The sequence below is a fragment of the Cydia fagiglandana genome, chromosome Z (assembly GCF_963556715.1).
Source record: "Cydia fagiglandana chromosome Z, ilCydFagi1.1, whole genome shotgun sequence".
Classification (NCBI taxonomy): domain Eukaryota; kingdom Metazoa; phylum Arthropoda; class Insecta; order Lepidoptera; family Tortricidae; genus Cydia; species Cydia fagiglandana.
Window position 1 is genome coordinate 8,216,308 of NC_085959.1, and position 11,208 is coordinate 8,227,515.

Here is an 11,208-nt window from a genome sequence, read left to right on the forward strand (position 1 = left end):
AGTTCATATGAACGCTTAAAAATCACTTGATTTGGTTCGTAAGCCCTGCCTTTTGAACGTATAGTGATAAAAACATGGTTCATTTTTAAGTAGTTTATTTTCGTATTCCCGTAAAGATATACGAGTAACATAAAATAATGGTCGAGACTAGACTTCTCTAATATTAACAATTCGGGATCGATCTCCCACATAGTTATTTATTACGAATGGTACGATATACTATATTCATTCAAACGCTTCTTAGCACAGCCATGACGATTAACACTTGACACCAAAGATTGACACTTGACAGCCAACTAACAGCAGCGCCGGCGCTTTTTAACGCTCGTGGGTACAGATACACGGAGTTTCGTATGCTCTATTCAATTTAATGCCAACGTTCTACGCCGAAAATCGAACAGTGCTGGATATAAAGCGCCGCGCTTAAAACCGCCTTCGTGTGAATACATTTATCACGGTTATCCATTTGTGTCATTCAAACGCTTTTTTAACGCGCGTTGATAAAGCTCTCGTGTGAATAGGGGCTAAATGTTGGCTAAAAAAACAATCATCCAAAACAAATTTTAGTCTCTGGTTTGGACTGAACTGTCAAATTTCAATTTTTACATTTTATTGTTATGACATACCACCAGTCTTCAATCTTTAGTTGAAAAGATTGAACACAAAAAAAATAAAAAATAAAAATTTTCTTGGAAAACACAGTTCGTCATTATTTTTTAGTCGTTCCTTTGAAAATTGTTGTTTTATAGATGCCTTTATATAGGGTTGTGACGGTTTCTACGCTGGTTGCTCAATGCCACCGGTCCAGCTCACTTTTGTTGAGTAGAACCCATCAGTCCCTCAGTTGCAGGTTAGTTACTGTCATATTAACATCGCAAACAACTTCCAAGCCAAGTCCTCATTGTTTTTTATAAACAAGTTACGTATATCCCTAAAATAGACTTGTTTTTGTCAGGACTCAATGCCATTATGTTTAAAATCGCATTTGAAATTGAACAACAGCTATTAATATTATTGTAGTAGGCGAATGCGAGGTCATTATGTAGTGTGAAGTTTAGTAGAGTACCACTTCCACGTTAACCGCTTAGAAACTAAGCAAGTATATTTTTCTTTACATAAGACAGTTGGTGATGATCTCATGATTGATGAAAATGTAAACATTATTGTGCAATCACCTCTACCCCGTGGAGCGCCCTACTGTCACACGTGTGCTGGTAACTAGTATAGAAGTTCCATACTATGGTAATTCTGGGGCGCTCCACGGGCTTTAAATATGGTAGGGGATAAAACTAGAGAAACTGATTTTGGTTGTAGCCTAAGCCAGTGGGTTGAGTTTGAGGCCTCTATCATTCATTATTATTTAACACTTTCGCAACCGGGCAAAAAACGGCGCACTACCCCAGAAACCGGTCGTCTATATCTGCGTACAAAACAACCCACTGGGCGGGTTGTCCGGCATCTGAGCAAACATTACGAGTGCCTACCAGGCGGGTTCTCGGTAGTCAAAGTGTTAAGCTAATCCGGAATAGTATTGAAATCAAATGTATGGGTTGTATATATATATATATATATATATATATAAGAATGGTTAATAGACAGTAGTATCCATCTATTTTTTAATAATTTATTGGGTTTCTCAACTAATCTGATGACAATACTTATACAAGAGAATAATTTTCAAAACATTATTACATCTTATAATTAGCATGCACGAGTAATTAAGAAAAATACAATTTAAATTACTATAGAATTCATGCAATTATACTCAGTGAGTACATAACTTTATAGAATTTGATATAAAAAATAAACATATATGTACATGAAATCACAAATACGTAGCTCTTTCAGAAAACATATCAAATCTTACAAAAGGAAAAGAAATTAAAATCAATAAAAGAAATGAGAATACATATTATATGAATCTGACTGATTGTTATGAGATGCTTTCATACAATTTGATGTGCTTTCTTACCTGAGCTGAGTCACCTTTAACTCTACACATAATACAATATTTTTAATTGCTACTTGTCGTTATTACAGTTTCTGGTTTGGACCATGCATGTTTGTCTGTCAAGTAGTCCTCGACTCTGTAATAAGCCTTCAACATCAATGACTTTTTTAAATAATAAATTACTTAAAGTACGAGAAATGTATATTTTTTACTATAAATACTATCTTGAGTCTGTCTAAACTAACTTTTTACCAATTCAAACAGAACAAAGTGAGGTCTCATTATGAATGTCATATTTTCAAAGAAATTTGCGAAGCAGATTTAACTTGGTCCAACCCTATAACTAACACCTTTGCTTGAATTCTAATTCCAGATTTATCACTCTAGAAAATCCAAAACATGCCAACCAATTTAAAAATGAGAAACTCCGAACATACATTGTCCAACGATACATCCAATATGTCAAAGGTTACACTAAAGTGCTGGAAAACAGGTTCCCGAGAGCCATGCAAATGTACAGGGTATTCAGCGTTGGCATTAAGGATTTCCTGAAAGATTTGAAGACATATATTGGTTTACGAATAAAAGTGGCCAGAGAGCAGGGCTTCAGCAATATGAGTCGGAAGGATATTGAGCTCTACCAAAAAATGCCTTCGGACATGCTGCGGATAGCACCAGTGTTGATATTGTCCGCCATACCCTTTGGGAACTATGTTATATTTCCTTTAGCGTAAGTGTTTTACAAGCTTTTATTTAGTTTCACCTGACCGGTGTCTGTAATCAAATCTTGCAAGTTAAATTTGATCCACTTCCCGGTTTCCGATTGAGCTGAAATTTTGCATACATACGTATGTCGGGGTGACAATGCAATATTATGGTGTCATTGAGCTGATCTGATGATGGAGACCAGAGGTGCCCATAGGAACTCTGTGATAAAACAACGAAACCTAATTGTGTTTGGTGTTTTTAGAATTGTCTGATGAGTATTAATTGCCTGTGGAAAGAAAAGTACAGTCAGTGATAAAAGCTTGTAGCAAAAATGATGAAAATGAAATTTTTGCCAAAAACTTATTTCTAAAGATTTTCATATTGGGCAAAGATTGTCAAATGCATTATTATCTATTGTACTACAGCAGTACAATAGAATCCAAATTATACGCATTTCTTAAATATGTAGGCATATATTCAAATTATACGCAATTCTGTAACAACTACGCCAAGGCGACGGCAGCAGGCACTGGACGGTAAACTGACGCAATGACCCTACATCTACATGCACAACTCGGTGGCTATATTGTATGTTGAAAAATTATTGAATTTATTGCTTGCGCAATTTACTTAACACGAAGTCACAAACTTGTCGTGTGTGGCCTTGCTTCTGTCTATTTATTATTTGTCACCTCTGCGGTGATAACATTTGTTGCATACAGAAAATAAAAGCACAGATTTTTATTATTGTTGATGAATTATTTTCGTCAAGTATTGATAAAATTTGTAGTTTTAAGAGAATAAACTCGAAATCCCAATTTAAGGGCAAAAAATGTATGTAATTTTCAGTTGAATTACGGAAGTTTCATAGGTTTCTGTAACTTAAGATTAAGATTTAAAAATTTTCCTCTGAGTTACAGAAACGTATCCTAAACTAAAGGACATACGGTGAAATTGCGCTTATATTGGTACAGAATGTTATCGACATCTGACAAAATAAAAAACGACAATAAAATATAATAATCAGCCCGAGTTGAAATTAATTAAGTATTATTGATTTTCCAGCTTCCTCAAACCACGGACACTTCTCTGCTCACACTTCTGGTCGATACAGCAGCGCTCAGAATTCACAACACTAGAGCTGACCGAACGACTCCGAAACAACAAGCCTGTATTCAGAGCACTGCAGGCAAAATTGGACTCTATCGCTGACAGCGATTTGAAGGATAAATGGGCGAGAGTTATTGGGCTGTTAGGGTCCGGAGTCCATCCGTCGGTGCTGGAGATACTGGCTTGTAAGCAACTGTTTGCAAAGGAGCCTTATAGTCTGAATCATTTGACCTATACACACACAGTAAGTACATTACACTTGTTCGTGCCTTGTTATCGTCAGGACCTGTATTATAGGACATTTTTATCACCTGAGCCGAGCTTTTTTTATAAAACTTAAAAATGCGCAGTAACTCGCAATTAACGTGTACAGATTGTGCATAACTGTTCTCCATCGTATTTTCTCGGAAACGTTCGTATTTTATCATGCTACTTCAGTCAATCTCAGTACTTTTTGTATCGAAACTGGCTGAAATGATGGAACTCAATTATGCACTACATCTGTAGCGCTATAAAAGCTACCTTGTCAGTGAATTTTAAGATGCACCTTTTTTCACTTAAGGTAGTAGGTACCTTCATAAAATATGCACTTTTTTCACTTAACCTCCCTGACGACTGGCGTCCTACACGTAGTACATAAAGTGTCTTTCTATGCAACTTGCTAACTATGTCAGGCGTGGGTCACTCCGCGATTTCGTCGCTTTGCTACAAGTACATTCGTTCGACCCCAATTTTGGTGCGAACGCGCGTGGTGCTGTCGCCACCTAGCGGCCATATCTGTGCTGATCGTAACAGACGCGTTTTGTTAGAGAGTGAGTCTTCTGTACCTAGTACTATTATTTATTCTGTGACTATGTAAAGAAACCGCAATTTTGAAATTGTCTCTGAATGATGAATTTACTAGTGACTTGTTTACATAATTAGCAAGTTCCATAGAATCACATTTTAGGCCCCAATTACGCCTTTGACAGAATTTAAACTAAAGCAGCGTTTCGGCCTATTTATATAATGTGTATTGAGGTAATTTCAAATGCTTCAGATTATTGACTTAATCCGAATATCGACTCTAAAATGATGGAATTATGGGATATTTTCGGAATCACCCAATATTTTCAAATATACGACATTACTAGAATTCATGTTACCTTTTTAGACAATAAGACCTCATTTTGAAGTATTTACACTTTACGTTCCAGGGCCACCTTCTAAGAATGTACGGCATAAGACGCGGTATATTCCGGGTCTCCAAACTCAAGCACAAAGCATTCATGCTGCTCCAGTTAGACCGAGCGATCCTCCGCGAAGGAGGCGTCAACGAGCTATCAACCGAGTCCTTAAGATACGCCTGCCACTTGCGGGGCCTTAACAGCAGCCATTTGACCAACAAAGACATGAGGAAGTGGCTAGAGAAGTGGCTGTCGATATCGCAACATGTCGATAAAAGTACTTATTCGCTGCTGCTGCACAGTCCTATATTTTTAGCCTATAACCATCCACAGAATTGGATGTTGATATACTAGTGGTCTTAGCTTCGTAGCCGGGCTACCTGCCAGTATTCTTTAATCTCGCGAGCCACGGCTAACTCAATACAGGGCCGCCCCACATTTAGCGTCTTTCAAGAGTCGGCGTCTACAACTATATGCCCGCTGCTCGAAGCAACGTCGACGCAACTGCGCAGCGACGTCATTTTCCATAGCGCTGACCAGACGCCGATGCTCGAAAGTGTAGCATACATAACTAGTGATCACATTGGGGCATGTTTACACATGGCTTAATGGTGTTTATTGTGATCATAAATTTGCTACACGAGTTACATTCTGCAAGATGTAAACATGCCCCAATGTCAACACTTGCTATATTATGCAATACTTATTTAGATTATTCAGAATTTATGAGACTAAAGTGACGTTTTCTGAAGTTTATTTAATGAGAATATAATAGTATTATAAAGTTGATTTTCATTAGTTTTCACACAAATGTTAGTTTAAATTGCCCAGTTTTATGTTTGAATGTATATTTGTAAACAATTACATTTTTTATTAAACTAGGCATGAGCCTATAATATCCGTATATCGATAAAGGGTTGCTCTGTAAAAGCGCCCACTGATTAACAGTCCGCCGGACGGTATCGGCCTGCCAGTTGTTTGGAACTGTCAAAATTTTGTTCTAACTGACAGGCCGATACCGTCCGGCGGACTGTTAATCAGTGGGCCACTTAAGTTTAGTTATATATAGTATTTATACATGGTATAATAATATACTCCGCCTGGTACTCTCTTCCCGTCTTTTCGTGGTCACGTGACTGACACAAGCCTACGTCATCATGCGACAGCGCTATATGATAATATGCGATAGCGCTATATACACGGTGTAACATGACGAAACCAAATAATTTTAACAGCGTATTCCTGATCATATTTAGAGACAAAAATGTCCTATAAACTTTTTTGAAATTCGACTAGTTTCAGAGATAATATTATTTTTTTAAAAATCAAGTTTTTATTTTTACATAGTGTAAAAGGCCTTTTTGAGGGTGATGTTGCTGCTATGGGACGTAGTCTAAATATCCTTATTTATAGATGTCAAAAAGTGACAAGTAACACTTTACAAAAAAATCAATTTTAAGTGACAAGTTGACCAATAACATTTATTTTTTATGTACAAATACATTCAAGAAATGTAAAAAACAAAACAAAATCATTTTTTTTTGGCGGAATTGACCTAAACTCATATTACATTTTTTCCTTCCTTTGACCTCAGAAATGCGTGGTTAAAGTTATTCGGTTTCCTCATGTTACACCGTGTACAGTGGCCATGTTATTGTGACGTAGGCTTGTGTCACTCTGGGAAGAGAAGACCATGTTTTATTAGACCATGGTATTTTATACAGGGTAATATTTGGACCATTAGCCATATTGTGCGAGGTGATTAGGTAGGTAGTAGTAATCACTTTATTGTAGTAGTAATCACTTTATTGTACACAGCACAGGTTTACAACAATAATTACAGTAATGGAAGTACAAAGGCGAACTTATCCCTATAAGGGATCTCTTCCAGCTAACCTTCGATTAGATAAGAGGAAAACTCCAGTCAGGTCAGATAGACAAACTTACGGGATGTACAGTAATATTTAGACAAAGTAAACTAATGTATTGTCAACTCATAAAATACATAAATAATATTATCGAATAAAATACATACTAGCATACATACAATACAACACAATATATATATATATATATATATATATACAAGTTTAAAGTAGAAATAAAGGTTAGTACTTAACCAGATCACGCTGATTGGAAAGCCAAAGCTTCTTCAGATTAGCCTTGAGTGACGCCACAGACTGGGACCGCTTGAGCGACAGGGGCAACTCGTTCCAAAACTTCACAGCGCGCACCGTAAAAGAATTTGCATATGTTCGCGTCTTATTAGGCGGAATAGTAAGCGTGAGATTACAGCTAGATCGTAAACGGTAGGCCATACTGAACAACTTTTTCTACGGGACCAACTCCGAAATCACAAAAAATTTTTTGGCCGTCATACATTTTGGTCGAGTGGATGTCGACGTTTTCTATGGGAAGGCCAATTTTTTTTGGGATATCGGGGTTGGTCCCATAGTAAAAGTTGTTCAGTATGACCTACCTAATCACCTCGCGCAATATGGCTAATGGTCCAAAAAGAACCCTATATTGTGATTTGCAATAACTAATTTATTTGTTGGTTCGAAACCACTAACCACTCTAAAGAGTTGCTGTTATTGAAATAAATATGTTAAATTCACTGTGTTGTTTATTGCATAAGTAAAATTTACTTCAATTGTTCTATATTGGGGGTAAAAAGTGTGGATATAATATGAAAAGTGTGGATATAATAAAAGAGGATTTGAAATAGAGAGTTACTGTACTGTCATGGTAAATTATGTGTTAACTACAGCCGGCCTAGCCAAGGTTACAATCGCTATCGCTTCGACAACGAAAAGCATTATGTCTCTCTATCACTCTTCCATATAAGTGCGACAGTGACAGTTGCGTTTCGATCGCTACGGAGCGTAAGCGATCGGCATCGTGGCTACGCGGCCAGTACATTTAATGCCATCTTTCGACAGAAAATTAAAACTGTTAGAACGCCATTTGACTTTGATCCTTATTTTTCACTGATATGTGCTAACTTGTTAAATATTAACGCCATCTACTCGAGAGTGAGGGCACTTCGTTCTATTTTAAGTAGGTGCAAAGTGAGTTTAAACTGACTGCAAGCAGGGGTGCGAAACTCCTGACTTCGGTCAAACTCGGCTCCGCTCGGCTCAGCATTGCTCCGAGCAATTGTAAGGGTTGGTACCACTTGACTTCCTTTTGCGTGCACGACTACAGATAAGATAATCACTTGATTTTTGACAACCCAAAATAGCCGAAAGGGATAGACCCTGAACATGATTCGACCCTGAACCGCTGTCAAACTTCGTTTTTGTAGGAAGTTTCCTTTCTGTACGGTAGTACTATTAATTATTCTGTGCTACAAGTAAATGCACATGCTGCTATCTGCGAGACAACCTGCCTGTCGTTTAAGCTCCATAATAACATTTGTATAGAGTTGTAGGTACTTACCGTTATTTATGTTTATTGTCTATAAAATGCGAGCGAATAATAATTTTGATTGACGACCTTAATATGCTTCTGCGAACTTTAGACCTCTTTCTACTTCATGCTGCATGCTCTATTTTCATTTTAATGCAAGTAAGTACCTAATAGGGGGCGTGCATGTTCTATAGGGGGAGGGGAGCATAGGAGCCGTCAGATTATTGGCGCAGGGCGTAAATGTAACGTTTATGCTTCCAATGTAGCCCACAAGATGGATTTGTTCCTGGTTCGTCGTATTCCTGTTTCGTCGGATTCCTGATTTGTCGTATTCTTGTTTCGTCGGAATTATATACACATAATTGGCAGAACCTACTATGCACAAGGAAACGTACCGACGAGAACGGTAGATGGTAGCACTTGCTTTTTGTTTATTGTGTATTGCATTTCCATGTTGTTACTTAAAGGTGTTAATACAATAATTACTAGTACGAGTACAGTGTCATGGACCCTGTAAGGGCACTGCAATTCTTATTCTAAAATAACAAACTAATTCTAGGCATGTCAAACAAATTAAATTAAAATGGGTATAATTAAAATAAAATAACAATAACAAAAAAAATTCATAAGTGCTTCGGCAATGTACATGTCAAGGCCTGTTCACTTCCTAAGAAAGTTATGTCCCCAAATAATTGCGCATGTGTGCGCCTGAAGCTTCTATGTGTGCGTTGGCCTCCGAGAAAAAGTTGCGAGTAATAAAAATAAAAACATTTTTCTACAGCAACATTGCTCCCAACTCTGATTTAAATTATCACGAATTTTATACATAATTAATCATTAAACAACTGTACCGCTATTCGGAACCTAATAATAATATTGAGAGTGGCAACACTGTTGTCGGTCGTATTGTCCTTTTCTAGCATATACGTCCCTCTCTCTCCCACACTCCCACCACAGCAGTTTGCTTTTTGGCGGTTGTCGCAAAAACAAATTTCCAACTCATTGGCTTGCTGTTTTTCCATCTGGAAGGTCGTGAAGCTAAACTGCTGGTGAGTTTTTGAATTTGTACCCCAGTTTAGCTGACTATATTGAAAAACAGTTTCTAACGGCTTTTGCCGTTCGAAATAAATATTTAAATTTAGTGTCCGTTAAACTATCTAGCAAATAAAAACGATCCGGAATAGTAATGTGTAAGTTTTCAAAGGCTGCCTGCGCGCACCGTGGCTATGCTAATGAAAATACTAAAACACATAATGTTAGAAAACACATCGAGCTGGTAAAGCGTGCACTTGTCACCATTAGAATTTAATTAATATTATACCTACATTAAGTATCTCTTCTGAGTCTTATTACTTATTACTTTAAATCTTTGTGTGTCTATAATAACGGTAGAAATTAGGTATAACACTTAAATGGTGATGTGTGGAGGCATACCCTTCAGTTTTCAAGTGATTTGTGTTTTCGAATACGAAAGGATCGGATAGTTTAATACGTGTTACGTAGAACCTACGTATTAAGGTAGAAGCTTATAGACGTGTAGGGTTTATCTGTCCAAGTATCTATCAGCAACTTGTCGGTTTATCCCGTTCCGGATTAAATATAATATTCCAAAATAATTTTTTTGGTAATATACTTGCTGATAAATAACGTGTACCCGCTTAGGAGTCGACGAAGCTCCGCTTCGCGGGGCTTCTATTTCCGCTCTGAGGGACACAAGGTAACGAGCAAACCTACATCGCAAGCATTGCATTTATTTTTGTGGAAAGTGAGTACTTCGGCAGTACGTAAACTTAAGTCTGACTAGATAACGAGAGAGATTAGCATGGCTCTGCGCAAGAATGACATGGAAATCCTTAAGTATTTCACTCCTTATCTACCAATTTATATCTCTCCAACTAGATCTTTGATTTAAAAAAAAAAAAAAAAAGGTTAAAATGTAGGTAGATAGGTATCTCTTTAAAAAAATAACAGGTACTAACAGCTTAAAAGAACTCTTGAATGTAGTTGCTATATGTGCTTGTATTATTTTGGATTTGAATAACTTGATTATTCATTCTATATGTAACTATAGGTACATACAAGACGGTCAATCTTTAAGCCTACCTACCTACATAAATAGTACCTACACTTGTAAATGTTTTAAATAAAATCGGAAGCCTGTGACTTGAAAGGGCATTAACGATATGGGAATGTTTAGATTGATTCATTGACGAAGACGCATGGTTTGCTTCATAATTTCAAATTATATTCGCTAACTGGAGAGTTAAAGTTTAGTTATGGCAAATCTCGTCACCGTGAATGACACTTTCTAAAAGTGCCTATTAAAGTAAATCCTTTCCCCTTGTCGAGCGAAGAACTCGCAACTAAGGGAATATTACCCATAAACTTCATTTGAATGATATTCTTAAGCTATGTCTGTTATGGTTCCACCTGCGTAAGGTGTGCCTAAGAGAATCTTTTATTCAGGCACAAACTAACGTCAAGTTATTTGTGATGAAACCAATATGTTGTGTACCTATTTAAGCCTGCGCAAGGCTGCCATGTTTCCACCTGCGTAAGGTGTGCCAAAGAATCTTTGATTCATTCACAAACTGATATCAAGTTATTGATGATGATATTACAACCTATATAAGCCTGCGCAAGGCATGTCAGAAATTAAATGATATGGTCATAACACAGGCGAGCGAGTAGGCCACAATCATAAAAATATAACAAAGATGAATATGTTAATACATCCTTTTGGACAAAGGACAAGTGAAAAGGGTTCTAACAAAATAATGTTCTGGGTAAAAATCTGTCGAAATAGGCTTCGTTATTCGAGGTTTCATTTTAGTTTACCAATCTATTTTAAGGGTCCCGGAC

At 37.1% G+C, this 11,208-nt stretch overlaps 1 protein-coding gene across 1 annotated transcript; it reads left to right on the top strand.

Annotated features, from left to right (window-relative positions):
• The first annotated feature begins 622 nt into the window (after positions 1-622).
• LOC134678749 (LETM1 domain-containing protein 1) lies at positions 623-7,552 on the top strand. Its single transcript, XM_063537444.1, has 4 exons — positions 623-850; positions 2,325-2,681; positions 3,725-4,013; positions 4,966-7,552. The coding sequence occupies exons 1-4, from the start codon at positions 750-752 to the stop codon at positions 5,287-5,289; spliced, it is 1,071 nt and encodes a 356-aa protein (XP_063393514.1). The 5' UTR covers positions 623-749; the 3' UTR covers positions 5,290-7,552.
• Positions 7,553-11,208: the final 3,656 nt, after the last annotated feature.

Bases quoted from the DNA above. Each gene is read 5' to 3' on its own strand.
- LOC134678749 (XM_063537444.1), top strand. From the start codon at position 750: ATGCCTTTATATAGGGTTGTGACGGTTTCTACGCTGGTTGCTCAATGC. The intron at 851-2,324 runs GTTAGTTACTGT...TTCTAATTCCAG, and splicing joins CATCAGTCCCTCAGTTGCAG to ATTTATCACTCTAGAAAATC. The intron at 4,014-4,965 runs GTAAGTACATTA...TTTACGTTCCAG, and splicing joins ATTTGACCTATACACACACA to GGCCACCTTCTAAGAATGTA.